We start from the raw sequence: 20,651 nt of genomic DNA on the forward strand, positions 1-20,651 counted from the left end.
GTCTTATGATATAAACAGTCTAGAGTGGTCCAATGCATGGAGGGAGAAAGGTCGTATCACATATTTTATCAGCTTTGTGCTGGGGCTCCACGTACACTTAAAGGTATCTATTGCCATGTATCTTGAACAACCTTTTTGAATTTTGCTGCATATTTTGAGAATGGATTTAGTTGATATCCTTACATAGGCTTTGGTGTAATAATGCTAATTCCATTAATAATTATTATAATGATGATAAGTTTCTGGGCTTTCTTAAAAATTACGACTTTTGGTTGTTTCTGTCCCTTGTGATATTACCTTATACAAAACTTACATGATAATTTTAGTCGCTCATTACCATGACGTTTCAAGTTCCATATCTTCATGGGTGTGCTATTGCTGCTTGCCTGGGCTCAATGGGATTGTATGATATGTATAGTTTGCTTTTTGAGGTTGGTTGATAGTTTAAATTTTGGATTATTTGTTGGTATGCCACCTAAATAGAAGTATAATAGCAATAGCAAGCATTTTGGAGTAGCTAATGGAAGACAGAGGTTAAATTGGAACTTCTTTCTCTTGTGATATTTTTATTATGGGGAAAAGTACACAAAACTACCTTGAATTTCATGCTTTCACCTCAGTTTTTTTTTTCTTTTTTTTTTTAAATACACTTTAATACCTTGTGTTTTTTGGTATTAGTACTTTAGGACCAAAACCACTAACATCATTAAATTATGATGATGTGGCACATACATGGGATATAACCCTAATCAAAAAAATTTTCTCGATGATGTGGCATCTAATTAGGTATCGAGGGACCCACAATTCAGTAAAATTTTAAATTTAATAAAATTGAAATGAATTTCTAATTTTTTACTCAATATGAAAATAAAAAAATAAAAAAAAGAAAAACTTGAAAAAAGATAAATTGAAAAATTAAGTTTTCCCCCTAAATTTATTTTTCATTTTAACTAAAAATTTAAAATCTAAACCTACTTCCTTTTCTGAATAAAAATTTTAATTGTATATTTTAATCTATTTTGAGTCCCATTATGCTTAGTTGGATGCCACTTCAATGGGAAGATATTTTTTTTTTTTTATTGCTATTCCACCCATGTTGATGCCATGCGATCACAAGCTAACAATGTTAATGGTTTTCTTTCTAAAACATTAATGCCGAAAAACACAAGGTTTTGATGTGCACAAGACTTGAAATGTCAAGGTAGTTTTTGGTACTTATCCCTTTACTACATCATAATTCATTTGCTTGGTAAGCTGATGAGTAGCTATTAAAAATTTAGTAACTTAGTCACTTAAATGTGTGTTTATCTGCTGTTTGAAGAGGACGCTTTTGTATTACATCTAAAAGGTTAAAATAAGACCAAATGCATCCAAATGTGTACTATTGCTATAATGCACAGTTGAGCTCCTTTTTTTTTTTTTCTACATTGTTCAATCAAAATCATAAGTTTTAACTTTATGCCTAACTTAAATTTCCTATTTAAAAATAGATGAGCATTTGTTAAAAATACAGAGTCAACTAAGTACATATGGCCTTAAAATAATTTTGGGGGTTCTTATTTCTCTTTAATCCAATGTACTAGCAGAGACCAAAAGTAATATATGTGTATCCCATGAATAGTAGAGGGAGAATAGAAATTTCTTTTCTAGTTTTACATGTGTGTGCATGTATGTGTTATGTGATTTTAGCAATTGTGATCCATTTGTAAATCATCATCCTTGATCAGTTGTCTGAAATGTATCTATGAATGTGTTGGAATTGATTTTATATCTTCTGTAGGGACTGTGGAACATAGAACATAGTCTTAATATGCAAATGATATTATAAATAAATCTTCCACTTATAATACAAGTATAAAAGTGTCATATAATTTTTTTTGCACTAGTTTTTTCCTTGAATATTTTGTGGAAATTGCTGTTTCACATGTCACTTTTCTTGTCCAATATCTGCTCATTCTTTTATGAAACACAGAAAAGATAAATTTGAAGAGTGTAAGTGAGTATAAATATTTGGGGCAGAGTAATTGCTACTCAATTAATGGGGTTGATGATGCTGAGCGCTTTCATGTTGTTACGGTACAATATTCTCTTCTCATTTTCATGCTTCTGTTATTAATTTGTTTTTCATTACCTCTATATTGAGAAATGAGAATGGGAGTTTTGTTATGCATGTTAACTTCATTATGCCTGTGACCAATTTTCAGGAAGCTTTGGATATTGTTCATGTCAGCAAGGAAGACCAAGAGAGTGTGTTTGCAATGCTTGCAGCTGTATTATGGTTGGGAAACATCTCATTTACTGTTGTTGATAATGAAAATCATGTTGAACCTTTGACTGATGAAGGTAAGATACAAGTTATATGTGAATCATGATGTGAATATTGGACATTTTCATGTTTTGAAATTTTCATTTTCTTGCTATCTGATATTGTTGTGCCTACGTCGTAAATTTTGCAAAAAATAATTTTTTTATTAGAGAATTTGAGTAAAAAAAGACAGCTGCAAAATTTGTGACTAGAGTTGGGAGATATTAGTGAATAGCCCACAGCAATACATCCACAAGAAATGTGTTAGGGTTAAGGAAACCCTAACAGAGAAGAATAGAGAATAGAGAACAATGTAGGTAGAAAGAGAATTAGAATAGAAGAAGAGTACAGAGTGAGGAATTGTATTTCTTGTAAATTCTGGAATGAATCCAAGAAAGGTATAGCTGAGGTATTTATACAATAACTATCACGTAACTGCCTCAGCTAGCTAACTACAGAACAGTTAGCTCTCTGACAAACTCATCTACATTTCCCTCCAACTCCTAACATCCCAATCTTCTAGAATATCTAATCATATTCTATTCTTATATTTCTTCCTATAATACGTAACAAAATGTTGAAACCATCCAGCAAAATAGTTCATGTATCTATTGATGTGGCATGTAAAGCCATTTTTGTCTTGCTCCAATCCATTATGGAACTTTTGGTCATTGGAAAGGTGCAAAGGTAGTTTATGTAATTTATTTTTCTTCATTTTTTTTTTGTTTGGTTTCAAGCTCTCAATTGAACAAAAATAAAGTCCAAGAACTAAAAGTTAAAATGAATAATCCATTAGAAGCCCTTGAACTTTAAACTTTAATGAAGAACTCTGTTAAGCAGTGGCAAAGCTAGGTTATCTATTTATTTATTTACTTATTTTTTTAGGGAGGGGGATTAAATTTCATCATATATATATATAACCAAAAAAAAAAAGAAAAGTAAAGGTTTTTATTAGCGTGATAATATTTTCTGATTAATTTATCTTATAAGGACATTGTCAAAATTCAATTCAATTCTATATTGTTTAGTGCTAGAGCTGGCATCAAATACTTGATCCTAATGATTCTCATTAGAAAAACTATGCTAGTTTCTTCACATAAAATTGTTGTAGCATCTGTTATTTATATAAATTTTATTCTCACTCTTCCCTCTGAATAAAAGAACAAGTTGAACATTGGTTTATAATCATGTCAAATTGTTCCTCCTTCTTTGTAAGTAAGATTTTTTTACCCCTTCTTATTCTATGGGAAAGGGGAGGGTGGTGGTGAATGGAAGGATGTATGTTGGGTGCATGATCAATGATTGTGCTGAAATCTGTGTTTTCATGTTTCAGGTCTAACCACTGTTGCCAACTTGATTGGATGTGATGTTGGGGAGCTTAAGTTAGCTTTATCAACTCGCAAAATGAAAGCTGGCAATGATAATATCATCCAAAAGCTAACTTTATCACAGGTAAGAAAGCATTTGAGAATACATTGCCTTTTCCTTTCTTTGCGCTGTCCAACCCTAAATACATATGGCCTTGTGATATGATTGGTGTAGATGCAACTGTCAAAGGGAGCATGAAGTTAAACATTGGCCGTTACTATTTCACAGTACTGTTACATGATAAAATCTTTGGCCTTTTGTAACTAGTACCCATGTTATTTAATTGAAGTCTTGAAAATGGATGGGTAATAGACATTATATAAAGTTTAGCAGTTGTCAACAACAACTGTGGTTGTTGCATAATAGCAATTGTCTTGACACAACTTTTGTGCTTCTATCCTACATTTTATGCTAAAAAGCAATCTGTAAGACTGTAACATATCCAAAAGTTCAACTACTAGTTCTTACGTAAAACTAATTAGTTTACTAGATATATTCAAGCTTCACTTTTTATTTTTATATTTATTTTTTTTGGTGTGTTTTCTGTGCAAAGCCAAAGTTAAAGCTACTGTTGTTTGGTGTGTGTGTGTCCGTGCTGCAAATTTTCATTGGCATCTATGTTACTCCTTTTGATGGTCAAATGGCGACATTGGACTTGCCTGAATTTGATTTATAAATAATGAAAATAAAATATGATATGAATAGTTTTTTAATTATGTATTTATGTTCACACACAGACGTGTATTGAACTTTTAACTAAACTACTTACAAATATGCGTTTAATATAATTTTCTATTCCTCCAAAAAAGTTATATCCTGACTTTTGTAATGCATTCTCAATGGCTCTGATACATGATAATGACTATGATTGTTGTTGTGTTTGCAACTTAAATGATTGTGAGGGAGCAGTGAGGCTACATATCAATATATCATGAATATCTTGAAACTTGAAATCTAATTTTTCAATAAGATAACATGGAACTAATTTTTTACTTTCTTTTCCGTATGTTTTTCTTTCAACTGGACTTTCAGAAGTTAGACCAACTCCCTTGTGCCGTGTAAAAATATTACTGGGATAGTCTAGCAACCTAGTTAAATAAGTGAAATGGATGATTATATGTGGCATGTAACTCAAACTCGTACCTATGTGGCAATGCAATAAAATTTGTGGTTGGATAATGCTTATAAAACATATGTGCCTCAATGGTGGGGCAGTAAACCTTGAATTGTTCACCATAGTCTTTCAGGATCATGTTCTTTATTGTTGATGTACTGATCCAATTGAGATTCTTTGAAGCTTACATGATATGTTATATTTTAAGGATTGTGCACTTTAAGGCCATGTTTTTCTCAGTTCCCTCCTCCCCTTCTCTTTATCTTTCATGCAGCATGCATGTTGTATGGGTTGTTTGAAGGAAATTATTCTAACATTTGCTTCATCACCACTTTAATGCTAAAGAAATTCTAGCAACTTAACATGGATTGATTTAGCTTTTGTTTGATTCTTTAATTGTGCTATGGAAATGAAAAGAAAATAAATAGAGGAAAAGGAAAGAATATATTTTTCTTGATGTTGTTTAACCATCTGATTTAACCTAAAATCGTTTAGAGTGGAGAAAGCGAATTCATATAGCTGACCTCAAATTTTTGGGATAAAGGTTGAGTTGAGTTGTTGTTTAACCATCTTATGTGAAGAAGTGGATAGCAAAGAAAAGAAAAAAGTTTATAAAATCTATTTTTACTGTTATAACCTAATCATGTAGCCTTTACTATTTATATGGTGTCAAGGGTATATTTGTATCTTCAGCCTCCATAGCTTTTTTACTTTCTCATTTCACTCTCTTTCACTCCAAATTGGTGGAAAATTTTTTGGAGGCTTGGAGGGAAATTAGTAAAGCTAGTTTCCATTGTTCTCTCCTTTTCTCCCTTTCTCTAATTGCTGTCCAGACAAAAGAAAGTAGGGAAATAATATTTCTTTTACTTTCTTTCTATCCGCTTCCCTCAAAACAAAGTGTTAGTTCCTGAATGTGCTGATATATGTTTGGTCAATGCATTTAAACAGGCTTTATTATTCTATGTTTTGTGCAATTGTGTTACATTCAGGTTAAATGGTGATTATATTGTATTTTTAAACAATTTTCTTTTCCAGTACCTCCTTTTTTTTTTTTTTCCTCCTGTTTCGTATATTTGGCTCTTCCCAAACTGGAAATTCTAGATTTTTTAATTTAGCTTTGGATATTTGACATATGATTCTTCTGTTCTATTAAGATTGGCAACCTCTCAGTTCATGTTAATGATATTATTCTCCTATTTTGCTTGTCTAGAAGGAAGAAAGACTATGATAGACTGTCCTTGAGATTAGATTACAATAATATGTATGGCTTTTAAATTAGATATTAAATACATGACAGAAATTTCCATTTGATATAAAATACGTAAGAAAAAATTTTGATCATGATGCACATTTTTTTTTTGTTTGTACTTTTCAGGCCATTGATACAAGAGATGCATTGGCAAAGTCAATCTATGCTTGTTTATTTGAGTGGTTGGTTGAACAAATTAACAAATCTCTTGCAGTTGGCAAAAGGCGAACTGGAAGATCCATTAGCATTCTTGATATTTATGGATTTGAATCATTTGAAGTACGTTTCAACTGTAATTTTTCTATGATGGTCTCTCTTGCGCTCTCATTATTTTGCTTAATAATTTTGTGCTATGTAATATGTTTTTGCAGAGGAATAGTTTTGAGCAATTTTGCATAAACTATGCGAATGAGAGATTGCAGCAACACTTTAACCGCCATCTATTCAAGTTAGAGCAGGAGGTAACTATTAAATGTTTTGAAATTCAAGGGACAACTACAAAATAGACTTGTAGTATGGGGTAGGTTTCTAGTAAGTTTCTGCACTCTAAAACACAGTAATTTAAACCTTAAAGGCTTGAACAATTTAAGAATTTCTATCTGGATCCTTGTAGAATCTTTCTCATCAAATTCTCACTAATTGGTCCATGAAGTCTTCCAAATGAGGTGTTTAAATGAAAAATTCTCCTCAAGCATAACAAGTTTTTTGGTTAAGTTTTTATAAATTATAATTCTGCCTTAGGTCTGAAACTTTACTCTCAAATATTCTCTCATGATAGTCAACTATTTCATGGAAGCCTTGTGTCAAGTTAAAGCATGTTGTATAGACATTGAAAATCCCAAATTAATTCTTTTAAATACATATTAGAAGACTTTGTCCATGTTCAAATTGATAATATTAACTTGTTTAGGGTTTGATTTTAATGTTGTAAACATCAGCACTTCAATTGAAATTGATCCCATACTACATGCCTGTTTTTGCCCCTTAAATTTGTTTTCCCTGATTTCATTATTGACACATACAAAATCATTGGTTTTAGTGAGATTTTCCTCACTTTATACGGATAAAGGGTTAGTAACAATTTAATATGAACCAAAGTGCAATACTTTTTGTGAGATTGGCTTGATTTATTAGCAATAAAGCTTATCCTTTATTAGTTAAATGCTTTTTGGGTTTTGCTTGGTAAGAGAAGGAAATAAGGAAATAAAACAGATGATCTTCACATTCCAAAAGTATAGTATAGGAATTTTTGTGCTAGTAGGATACTAATATCTGATGCACATCAAAAATAACTTTCTCATGTTAGTTAGATCGTTTGTGTGACACTATACTTGTTACTTGCATTTACATGTGATCGATTGATGTTCTCTTCGATTTTTTTGAAAGAACAATATTTTTGACACTTGCAAAGAAATTCTTAAGATGTGATTATTAGCTTAAAATGAACCGAGTCTTATATTGTGGGTCTCTTATGCAGGAAAGGATAATAAGTGCCAAATATAATGTGAGGAGATTTTTTGAGGGAAAACATACTAGTGTTTGCTACGGTACTAAATAGCATAAAATTGAATTGGTTAGAAAGCATGAAAACATGATTTTATTTATGATTGAAAACTTGTTGAACCTTAAATTTTGTGCCATTGTTTGTGGAAAATACCCACACAGAGAATAGAAAATAGAGAGAGAGAGAGAGAGTTTTACGTGGTTTGACAATTGTATTTACGTCCATGGATAGTTGCTTGCTTTTTAATTATCCCCCTTTTTGGAAATTAGAAGTTTACAAGAATTTAATTCAATTGATTTCTTTTTGGTCAGTTATCATGTTTAGAATGAAGAATTTAATTCTTTTTAACTTAAAAAAAATTATTTTAAAAGAAATAGAAATCAAATATGATTATATGAGAGTTCAATTGAATTCTTTTCTTGCAAATGATTTATTCCAAAAGAAGCTTATATGAGAATGGGAATATTACAACCACATTTATGTTGACCTAATTCTTGTACAATGAGGATTTCTAATATTAATAGAATTTACATACACCCTTAGTAATAAAAAATGCCACATACCATCAAAATCTTACCATACCAATTGCATGGTAGGTTGAAGTTGGTAGTAGAAAAGAATATTAATCTAATTGCATTTATCCATTTAAATTCTTGTTATCAATTTGAATTTGTACTCTTCCTATTACGAGAGCCAAAATCAATCCATTAATTAATTATCTTGGTGGCCTTTGTAAATCATTAGTAACATCTAGCAACATGCTATAATTATGTGAATTTTGTTTGTCAAACTTTCCATTCCATGTATTTCAATCTCTCTATCACAAAGTCCCAATTGAGCACCGAGTAAATATATATGGTCAAATTCAGCATAATTGAATTGTATCCTTTTAATCTTATGATGAAATACTTGTAATTGTTTACAAATAATGCCGAATGGTATGAAAAATCTTAATACTTTGTTTGTGATTTCAATTGTATCCTATGCTATTTGTGAAATAATAAATAAAAGAAGGAAAGAGAAAGATTCGGGAGGAAAATTCTGTGTTTCTGTTATATTCTTGTGACCAGGATCTTGTCATGGGCTTGTTAAAAGTAAAATCTGATTCAAAGATTGAAGTTTTTGTTTTATCTCGATTTTTCCCTCGACATATTATTATTGAAATGAGAGCTCGTTAAAAGGGAACTCTGACCTTAGACTTGTTGAGAGAGTCCAAATCTCTAATAGAGTTGAAAAAAATTCTGCTTGATTTTTATTCATGATATGTTCCCCTTTTCTAGAGATTACAACAATAGTTTTTTATCTTCTAAATAGGAACATACAATCAAGATGTTTTATTGAAATAAGAAGACTGCTAAATTAAAACTTCTTAATTAAGAAAAATGCTATAATTTAGCTGCTACCACGTTTGTATTTGGAGGAACACGTCTCTCATAAGCTTGGCCCACGATTGGATATTTAACATTACTCCCTAGAGAAAGAGCTTGTCTTCAAACTCGAAATCAAGATAAGCTTCTCGAAAATGAGGAATAGCTTCCCAAGTTGCATTGGATTGAGAAATACCACGCTAGTGAATCAAGACCTCCCAATTACCCTTATTTAGGTGGGAACGAAGGATCTTGTTGGGTAAGAGAAGCAAATGCCTGTCCTCCATTAGCAGCAAAGTTGGTTTGGTGTCAGATGTTGCACCTTAAAACTCTTTAAGCAATGACACATGAAAATCACCTTGAATTTTACTATCCAAGGGAAGTTGCAATTGATAGGCCACCTGCTCAATTTTTTGCAAAACCTTAAAAGGTCCATAAAACCTTGGGATGAGCTTGTGGCGTAACTTTCCAGCCAAAGATTTTTGTTTATATGGATGTAAACACAATTAAATCACTGACCCTGGAGTAAATTCGAGCTCATGGTGGCCTTTATCGTACTGCTCTTTGATATGCTATTGAGCCTATTGAAGGTGGCTCTGAATCTCCTTTAAAAGCACATCACGGTTGTTAGAATCTCTCAATTAGTATAAATCCCTTAATCAGTGTCAATTAGCTATGAATTAGAATATAATTAGGAATCATTGTATTTATTGGCTATTATTAATTTTCTAGTTAGTCCTAGCCTTTGCATATAAATTAGAATGCTTGTAAATCATTTTAGTATGAAGAAATATAAAAAAAATTTTACCAAATTCTCTGTTTTCTACATGGTATCAGAGCAGTGCCAAAATTTATTGGCGTGAACAATGTAGTTTTGGGTAATTTTTTTTTTGGTCAAGCTTTTACGTCGTTCTAGGAAGGGAGGTGACTGTAACCATCCACTTAAGGAGGAAGGACACTAGCCGATCAGCCTACGCCCGGAGTCTCGCCGCCGTCTAGTGAAGCGCGAGCTCATGCGCCTCCTGAAGTCTCGCGTCATTCTTCACGCGCCGGTGCGTGCACCCTTTTTTTCGGTGATTTCTCCGGTCGCACCTCTTGCCGACGACCTTCCCTGTCCGGCGTGCGTCTGACCAACGTGTTTTCACACTTGGTTTGCACATTTTTTTTTTGGGTACCTTCCGTTGCTCAGTTTCTTGCTTTCTGTCTCAGTACCTATTTTTTTAATTGAAAAATGACTGATGAAAAGAAGAAAGTCTCTGAAACAAAGGCTGGATTTGTTGGTGATAATTCCTCTTTACAAATTAGTCTTGTAAAGTTGGATGTAACTAATTATTTGGCATGGTCTAGATTTTGTCTACTGTTAATTCAAGCTAGAGAACTGCAGGGGTATATCACTGGAGATAGAAAAAAGCTAGAAAGTACTAGTTCTATCTGCAGCCAGTGGGAGTCGGAGAACTCTCTTGTTATGTCATGGCTCATCAATTTTATGCAACCTCATACAGCTTGTTGGTGTTTACTGTTGGACAGTGCCGCTACCATTTGGAGTGCTGTTTCTCAGACTTATTCTCAAGTTGGAAATGATGCACAAGTTTATGAGCTTAGGAACAAGGTTCATGGAATGAAACAAGGTGAGTTGACTGTTGCTCAGTATTATGCAAAACTGAGTGGTCTATGGCAAGAGTTGGATTTCTATCAAGACTTTCAGGCTTCATGTCCGGATGATGCAGTTAAGTTCTAGAAATTGGTTGAGAAGGAGCGCATATATGATTTTCTTGCAGGGCTAAATGTGGAGTATGATTAGATTCGGGTCCAAGTGCTTGGTAAGGATTCTTTGCCCACCTTAAGGCAGACATACTCTTATGTTCAGCAGGAGGAGAGCAGAAGAAGTGTCATGATCAATTCTACAACTGTTGATAAGGCTGGGCTGGCTACTAACTCCTTACGAGAACAGTCATATGGTCCTTCAAATAAGGATCACTTGCCTTGTGACTACTGTGGGAAATCTCGGCACATCAAAGAATAATGTTGGAATATGCACGGTCGCCCAACTAAAGGGCGTGGAGGAAAAAGGATGAGCTCTGCTAGATCACAAGCAAATGTATCTGAGGCTGTGAGTGTTTCTGAAGATACTACTATCACTGGGATGTTTTCCAATGAAGGGGTACATACTCTGAGACGATTCCTATCACAGCTTGAATCACAATTCACTACAGTTGCCTCTTCTAACTTCGTCAATTCAGGTAATGCTTTTCTTGCCAATCATAATAATTCATTTTGGGTTATAGATTCTGGAACAAACAAACATATGACAGGCTCTTCGAATAAATTTATATACTATTCTCCATGTTCAGGCAAAGAAAATGTCCGCATTGCGGATGGATTCTTATCTAATGTTTCTGGAACAAGTTCTATTAAATGCACTCCTACTATAAGTCTTAGTTCTGCCTTACATGTGCCTAGCTTTTCTATTAACCTTTTGTTCGTCAGTTCTATCACAAAAGCTCTCAACTGCAAAATTGAATTTTTTCCCTCTCACTGTGTGTTTCAGGAGTTGATAACAGGGAGAACGATTGGCAGTGGTAGATTGCAAGATGGTCTATATTTATTAAATGATTGTGTTGATTAGGCCATGTTGGGACAATCTATGGATGCTGAGAAAGAAATTATTCAGTAGCATAGGAGACTTGGACATCCTTCATTTACTGTTTTAGAGAAACTTTATCCTCTTTTGTTTAAGCAATGTAAAACTGAATTGTTAGTATATGATGCTTGTGAGTTTATCAAACATACTAGACAATTGTATCATGCAATAAATAATAAGACTTCAGTTCTTTTTATGACTATTCATTCTAATGTGTGAGGGCCTACTCAAGCTGTGTCTTTGTCAGGTTATAGATGGTTTGTGACCTTTATTAATTGTTGCAGTAGGTTAACTTGGGTATATCTGATAAAAGGGATAAATGAAGTATTTTCATGTTTTCAGCAGTTTCACAAAATGATTAGCACTCAGTTTGATGCTCATGTTAGAATATTGAGAACTGATAATGGCACAGAGTATATGAATGGAGTTTTTCAGGAATATTTGAAGTCATACGGAATTTTGCAGCAGGCTAGTTGTGTTAACACTAGTGCTCAAAATGGAATGTCTGAAAGAAAAAATAGACATTTACTTGAGGTTGCTAGGTCTCTTATGTTTACAATGAATATTCCCAAACCTTACTAGGGGGATGCAATTCTTTCTGTTGTATATGTTATTAACAGGATGCCACTCTGGACTTTGGAGTTTAAGAGTCCTTTAGAGGTTTTGCAAGGTAAAATTTCATATACTATTCCTCCAAAGGTCTTTGGTTGTGTTTGCTTTGTTCATCAGCTTAATAGGGGGAAGTTAGAACCTAGAGCCCTCAAGTGTGTCTTTGTTGGTTATTCTAGTACTCAGAAGGGGTATAGGTGTTACCACCCTCATACACGGAAATGTTTTGTGAGCATGGGTGTTACTTTTAGGGAATTTGAATCTTATTTTCATCCACCTCTTTAGGGGGAGCATAGGAAGAAAGAAGAGGTGTTTTTCCCTTATTCTTTGTGCTCTCCCAACTTTCAACTTCAAAGGGAAAATCTAGGTCTAAAGTCTATATTGAATAATGATACTCAGGGGAGTCACCTAAATCTCGAGGGAGACTGAATGGACAAGATTTGAGAATCTATACTCGGCGGAACAAGACAGATATAGCCATCGAGCAGGATACTGCTGATCAACCGGAATCTCTGGATTCAATTCCTGAACATCCTATGGTAAGTGACGAGTCTCCTTTGGTTCCTGAAGAGTCTAATTTTAATTCTCAGTCTACTCTTCCTTCTTCTAATAATGATCTTGATATTCTTATTGCTCTTAGAAAAGGTATTAGAACCTGTACTAAACATCCCATCTCTAACTTTATTTTCTATGATTCTTTGTCTCTATCCTATAGAGTCTTTCTATTTTCTGTTTCTATCTCACAGGATTGGAAGAAAGCATGTCTTGATCCAAAATGGAAGGCGGCCATGGTGGAGGAGATAAAAGCTCTAGCAAAGAATGAGACATGGGAACTTGTTACTCTTCCAATGGGGAAAAAATCAGTTGGATGCAAGTGGGTGTTCACTGTGAAACATAGAGCAGATGGTTCAATTGAAAGGTATAAGGCTAGGCTGGTAGCAAAAGGCTTCACACAGACGTATGGGATAGATTACCAGGAAACGTTTGCTCCTGTTACTAAAATGAATACCATTATAATTTTACTATCATGTGCGGTAAATCTTGAGTGGGATTTGCAGTAGTTTGATGTAAAAAATGTCTTTTTACATGGTGATTTGGAAGAAGAAGTATATATGAAAATCCCTCCAGGGTTTGAGAATGGGAAGACCAAAGGAAAAGTTTGCAGATTGAAGAAAGCACTGTATGGTTTAAAATAGTCACCTAGGGCATGGTTTGACAGGTTTAGTAAGGCTATGGTTTCTTTCGGATATTGCTAAAGCAATGCTGATCACACCTTGTTTATAAAACACTATAGGAATAAGATCACTCTGCTTGTTGTCTATGTGGATGATATTGTTGTAACTGGTGATGATAGGGAAGCAATGATTCATCTAAAGGAACAACTAGCACAGGAGTTTGAAATCAAAGATTTGAGAAGGCTAAAGTACTTTCTTGGAATAGAGGTTGCCAGATCAGATAAAGGAATTTTTATTTCTCAAAGGAAGTACATACGAGATCTATTGGAGGAAACAGGAATACTAGGTTGTAAACCAGTAAAGTCTCCCATTGAGGCAAATCACAAATTGCAAGCTGGAGTTGGGGAATCCGTGGATATTGGGAGATATTGGACGTTGGTTGGCAGACTGATTTACCTTTCGCATGCCAGACCAGATATAACATATGCAGTCGGTTTAGTGAGTCAGTATATGCATAATTCTCGTGAACCTCATTTGGAGGCTATTTTTCGCATCTTGCGATACTTAAAATCTGCACTTGGAAAAGGATTTCTTTTCTCAAAGTATGGCCATCTTCAGATTAAGGCCTTTACAGATGCAGATTGGGGTGGATCTCTTGATGATAGGAGATTGACATCTGGTTAGTGTATTTTTATTAGTGGTGATCTAGTCACTTGGAGAAGCAAGAAGCAATGTGACAGCTAAATCCAGTGCAGAGGCTGAGTTTAGAGCAATGACTCTAGGTATTTGTGAACTATTGCGGTTACGAAAGATTATGGAGGAATTAAAATTGCTGGAAACTAGTGGGTTGTCCCTGTTTTGTGATAACAAAGCTGCCATTAGTATAGTTCACAATCCAGTTCAACATGATTGGACTAAACATATAGAGATTGACAGACACTTCATAAAAGAAAAAGTTGTCAATGGTTCCTTGAGTATCTCTCACGTAGGGTCGAAAGATCAGTTAGCTGATGTGTTCATTAAGGGATTAAGTTGTAAGGGGTTTCATACCCTAGTTTGCAAGTTGGGCATGTGCAACATACATGAACCAACTTGAGGGGGAGTGTTAGAATCCTTCAATTAGTGTAAATCCCTTAATCAGCGTAAATTAGCTGTAAATTAGAATATAATTAGGAATCATTGTATTTATTGGCTATTATTAGTTTCCTAGTTAGTCCTAGCCTTTGTATATAAATTAGAATGCCTGTAAATTATTTTAGTATGAAGAAATATAAAAGAAAAATTTTCAAATTCTCTGTTTTCTACAACGGTCTAGCAAGGCTTGATCTACAACATCTACTTAGGAGGAACTAGCCACATAAGATAACAAACGAGGTGGATCACGACCATAGACGACCTTAAAAGGGGAAGTATGCAAAACTGTGTGAAAAATATTCCGCCCATGGAAACCATGCCATCCATTTACTTGGTCTATCCCCAACATAACAATGCAAGTACATCTCAATTATTCTGTTTACTACTTTAGTTTGGCTGTCTGTCTATGGGTGGTATATGCAGATGAAAAGGCCAACTATGTACCACATAATTGAAAAAGCTCTTTCCAAAAATTGCTTGTAAAAGCAGCATCCCGATCACATACAATGGATTATAGTAATCCACTTAAGTGCACAATGTGCTCAGAGAGTGTAGTGGCAGCACTAGTAGCCATGTATGGATGAGATAGAGATAGAAAATGGCCGTACTTGGAGAAGTGATCAATCACAACAAATAGAATAGATTTTTCCCATGATTTTGGTAGCTCATCGATGAAGCCCATATAGATATCTGCCCATATTTGTGTAGGAATGACCAATGGTTGTAGTAAGCTGGTTGGCTGTAAGTGCTCGGCTTTATTTTGCTGACAAACTGGACAGGCCGTTACATATTCTTGGACTGCTGTTTTTATGCCTTGCTTATAAAAATCATTGCGCACTCGCTGCAATGTTTTCTGGACGCCCTCGTTTTCTATCATTAATACTCGAAAGTACTGAAGATATTAAGGAAGAGGAGGTAAGCAAATAAATTCAATCCTTGTAGAGGAGAAGGCCATCCTGGATGGACCAAGCAGCGTCCGTAGTTCCATGCCCCACCTTTGTTATCATTTCTTTCAACACATCAGATCTCGTAGTTTCTTCTCTTATAGCATCAAACAACAATGTTTGAGGTTGAGAGATGGCATACGATAATTTTTGTTCTTCACATATGCGGGAGAGAGCATCTGCAGCTTTGTTTAAATGGCCTGCCTTTTATTCCACTTTAAAATAAAAACCCATGAGCTTGCTTATCTAGTGTTGTCGAGGGGAAGTTAGCCGTTGTTCCAAGAGGTATTTTAGTTTGTAGTGATCTGTTTGAATAAGAAAAGGGCACCCCCATAAATAAGGTCGCCAATGCTACACTGCTTTTGTTAACCCAATTAGTTCTTTAATACGCTTGTGGCTTGAACTGTCTTGCGGCCAATTTCCTGCTAAAGAAAACAATGGGATGCTCATTTTGTTGGAGAATTGCCCCAATTCCTTCACTTGTTGCATCACATTCAACTACAAATTCCACATTAAAATTGGATAGTTGTAGCACTGGCGCGGCAGCAAGTGTTTGTTTTAACTTTGTAAAGGCTGTCACAGCATATTTATTCCAATTGAAGGAGCTCCGTTTGAGCATGCTTGTTAAAGAAGCTGTTATCTGACCATAATTTTTTTGTTTAAATTTACTGTAGTACCTTGACAGGCCTAGGAACCTGCATAAAGCTGTTGTGGATTGCGGTATGGGCCATTTAATAACTGCTTGAATTTTACTTGCATCTGTAGACACCCTTGAAGCTGAAATAATCTGTCCCAAATGTGTGATAAATTTGAACAACTGTCCTTGAACTTAAGTGATTGTAATATCATAGTCCTTTTAACTTAAAACTGTAACATAAAACTCTCTCAATTTTTAAATTTTGCATAGTGAAATCCCTTTGACCCCCATTCATTGGTTTCCTGGTTAAACACTGATATGGATAAATTCAATGTGGTGCTTAGTCAGCATTCCTCTCTCCTCTCTTATGCCATGTGTAACAAGATCATCTTTTACCTTTACTAGCCATAGCACTGTTGTCCTTCTGCTTTATCATTTGTAATACAATTGTCTTTCAATTTTGTTATTTGTAAAACCATTGTCTCACAATTTTATATCAATATAATACAATTATCAATGTAACACCATTATGGTTTAAAACCACATTCTCATGATCCCATTCAATATCGATATACAATATAATTTTTAATCTTAATTTATCTATTGAGTATAATTTTTTTAACATTTTTTTAAAACTTAATAGTTTTAGCTTTTTTTACGTTTTCTTATAAATAGCATATTGTTAAAAAAAAAGTAATTAACAATATATCATTTTTTTTTAATTTGATTCATTTCTCTCTCTCGCCCTCTCTATCTGTTCTGAGCAATCAAGCTCACAATATGTTCATTTTTGCACAAAAATTGGGCTCTTTTTGCATCCTTCAACACAAAATTTACCTAAACAAAATTTTTTTAACCTTACTAACAAGATGAATTTAATTTGATCTTCAAAAACTAGCATTTGATATTAGTCATTGTAATGATTATATTTTAAAAATATCAGAATGGTGGGTAGCAATCAAAACGCTCATCAATCTTTCCGCTGGATACGCCATGTCATATTTTTGTGAAAAAAGGAGTTTGAGCAGATCATAAGATTTCATGTAATTTTTAAAATGAAAATAATTATAAGATAATATGTGTATATTTTTGCTGAATCAGGATTTTGTTATTTTTAAAATGACAACAAATTTACTTTGTTGACTATGCTTATAGAATATAATCAATTAGTTTCACTTTTTCAAGCCCTTAAATTTGTTAAAAATAAGAATTGATTTTGAAATTTTAAGTGGCCAAGAAGTAGGCGAGAACTAGTTGGTAATAATTTAATAATTTTATATTTATTTTTTTAGAAAAATAATTAAATATTTATTTATAATATATGAAAATCATAAATTTTGCTAAGGTGAATTTTGTGTTGTAGGTTGCAAAAAAAGCCCTGTTTTCATGGAACAATGAACATATTGTAATCTTGATTGCTCAGCATAGAGAGAGAGAGAGAGAGAGAGAGAGAGAGAGATGAATTTTAACATACAAAATTTAAAAGTTGAGGGAGTTTTAGATTACATATTGAAGTTGAGTGAGAGGGAGAGAGAGAACGAAGGAAACGGAGGGAGGGAGAGAGAGAGAGAGAGAGAAAGGAAGAAAGATGAATTTTAACGTACAAAATTTAAAAGCTGAGTGAGTTTTATATTACATATTAAAGTTGAGTGACTGTGGGGGGTTACAGCCACCTGTTTCTCCCTAAAACAACGCTTGGATTTTTTTAAATAAAGATGGTGTGCTCAAAGTAATTCAAAACTATTTTGGTGTGCCTCAAATGGTCTTCGCATGTTTTCCTATAAATTAAGATGTCATAAAAAAATAAGAACAATTGACGTAAGTATTAAAGGAATACATTATTCATAAGAGCTTGAAATGTGGATGGTGCATTAGTTTGGCCAAAGGGCATTACCTAGAACTCAAAATGGCCATGGTGGGTTTTGAAAGCAGTTTTCTCAATGTTTGAGGGATCCATTCAAACCTGATGGTAGCCCGATCGAAGATCTAATTTATGAAATAAGTTGGCCCATGGAGTTCATCTACTAATTTGTCCAACATCGGAATTGGAAATTTATCTTTTACAGTGCGAGCATTGAGTTCTCTTGGTCCACACAAAATTGCCATGTATTGTATTGCTTGCGAACCATTGAAACAAGTGAAGAAAAAGGGGATTTGCCAGGGCGGATGATGTCTTGCTACAACATTGTGGAATGCGGTATGGTCGAACCACTGTCGGGCCCGAGCCTAGTTGTAAGCAGACATGATAATTTGTTTACCTTCTATCCCAAAATTCATAGTGAGTGAAGTGAAATCCCGTAAAATGGGTCCCAATGTTGTAAGTCATTGGACACCTAAAACAATATCAAATCCATCCAAAAGAAATAAAGAAGTCAACAACGAAATGGTCATGATCAACTACCGCCTTGCATAGACACTGTGAATTCTCTCCATTGGCAACTGAATCACTCATTCCTGTTTGAGGTTGGGCAAATAGGCCAAGCTGTTATGTTGCTGTGTAACTAACAAAGTTTTGTGTGCAATCGAACACCTGTAATGAATGATCTTTAATAATATCTTTCAATTGCATAGTGCAAGCATGATGTTTTCTTGTTATTGCATGCAAGGAAATTTCGGGTTCCCTTGTTTCAGGTGAGTCTAAATTATTGGCATCTTCTCCCGAATCAGCAACTGCATTGATGCCCAAAGGAATAAGGCTCATCGCAGTTGTAGCACAACCCGTTGGATTGATGTTCCTCCATTTTAGCTCGATTAAGTCGTTTCACAAAAGGGTTGGAGACACCCCCCACGCTACTGGTCATTATCACGATGGATCCCCATGTACTTTCCCTCGGAGGCTCCAACTGTTGCTACTTTTCAAAGGCTCGAGCTAGATTCGTAGCCATTTACAAATTGGGTGGATTCTGCAATTTCACGTGCCTGTTTAGCATTGAGGTTTCTAGACTAAAACTGCTTTTCAGAAAAAAGCCACATTTTAGATGCTATTAAAAAAGTCAGTTTGAAAAAATGAATTTTTTTAATGCTTATCAAATTAATTTTAAATTATTTTTTAATATATTTTTAAAAATTATTTTTTCTTAATAGTAGTTTTAACATCAATGCAAAACAGACTCTACATCCATTCAAATACCGTCAATTAATCCAACGGTAAAAAGATCTACCTATTGATTCGGGCGGACAGATAAGGTTCTAGGTAATAGTGATTTGAATTGGCGTTGATACTTGTTTACTGTGTTGGTTTGTTTCAAATTTACCAATTCTCCTAACGAATTATTTAGTACAGGTGGTCTGAAGCGCAGGTTACAGTAATTCTTGAAGGTGTTCCAATTTATTCTCAATTCTTCTTGCTCCAGCCTATAGAACCATAGCTGAGCTTCACCTAACATGTGGAATAGAACTAAACCAATCTTGTCAGCCTTCTGCGTTCATTATTGTGGAAAAATTATTCACACCGATTTAGCCACCTTAGAGGGTCTTCTGAACCATTGAAGGAAGGGAAGTCTAATTTTGTATAGCGAGGCGCAATGGTGAAAACTTATCATCTCTCGGGTCTCTTTTCTATGTGTTGAGGGGAAACAATTTGGTTGATGTTGCTTGTCCCTTCATCCCTTCCTTGGCTTGACCTTGTTCTCGAGCTTTTGAAGAACTCTCTTAATTGTCGAGACAAATCTTCAATCTAGGACTCGACCTTGACGTGTGACTCTTGCATTTTCTAAACATGCGTTTGTTTCTTGCATGAAAGCTTCGACCTTGTTAGGCCAATTGGAATTGCCCATGATGCTTGGCTCTGATACCAAGTTATATTCTTGTGACTAGGATCTTGAACAGGCCAGTTAATAGTAAAATTTGATTCAAAGGCTGAAACTTTTGCTTTACCTCAATTCTTACCTTAACCTGTTGTTGCTGAAATGAGAGCTCGTTAAAAGGGAATTTCAATTGTAGACTCGTTGAGAGAGAGAGTTCACATCTCAATAGAGTTGAAAATAATTCTGTTTGATTTTATTCATGATATGTTCCCTTTTTAAAGAGATGACAACAATAGTTTCTTGTCCTCTAAATAGGAACATACGATCAAGATGTTTTATTGAAATAAGAAGACTATTAAATTAGAACTTCCTAATTAGGAAAAATGCTGTAATTAAGTTGCTGCCTCTGTAATTCCTTTGCTGCTGAAACTAGTTGTTACCATCCTGGCTTAGATTGACTTTTGTATTTGGAGGAGCACGTGTCTCAGAAGCTTGGCCCATGAATGCATCTCTAACAGTATCATTCAAACCATTACACACGTTACATTGGAGTCATAAGCTTTATAGGAGTCCTATGGCTAACTTAAATGCTACTCTTCTATTGTGCTACTAAAATACGATGACTATTAAGAGGATAAAAGGATAATCTCAACACTCCCTCTCAAGTTGGAGTGTATGTGTCATATGCTTTAGGCTTGTTATAAATGTATTCAACGGAGAACCCTAGGAGACTTAGTGAAGACATTTGCTAGCCGGTCATTTGAACTAAGATGGTGTTTGGCTTATCTTATGAAAACTAGTTAATTTGAACTTATAAGTATTTAAAATTTTAAGCAGTTATGTGTTTGGTTAAAGTGC

General features: G+C 34.4%; 1 protein-coding gene across 1 annotated transcript in view; it reads left to right on the forward strand.

Moving 5' to 3' along the window:
- LOC110637393 (myosin-1) overlaps window positions 1-20,651 on the forward strand; it is an 81,518-nt gene that overhangs the window by 17,203 nt on the left and 43,664 nt on the right. Inside the window, exons 10-15 of the mRNA XM_021787479.2 lie at window positions 19-103; window positions 1,973-2,076; window positions 2,205-2,343; window positions 3,639-3,757; window positions 6,163-6,315; window positions 6,408-6,497. Of these exons, the coding sequence (XP_021643171.2) occupies window positions 19-103; window positions 1,973-2,076; window positions 2,205-2,343; window positions 3,639-3,757; window positions 6,163-6,315; window positions 6,408-6,497 (690 nt within the window). The remainder of the gene's footprint in view (window positions 1-18; window positions 104-1,972; window positions 2,077-2,204; window positions 2,344-3,638; window positions 3,758-6,162; window positions 6,316-6,407; window positions 6,498-20,651) is intronic.

Source organism: Hevea brasiliensis, chromosome 1 (genome assembly GCF_030052815.1).
Source record: "Hevea brasiliensis isolate MT/VB/25A 57/8 chromosome 1, ASM3005281v1, whole genome shotgun sequence".
NCBI classification, from domain to species: Eukaryota; Viridiplantae; Streptophyta; class Magnoliopsida; order Malpighiales; family Euphorbiaceae; genus Hevea; species Hevea brasiliensis.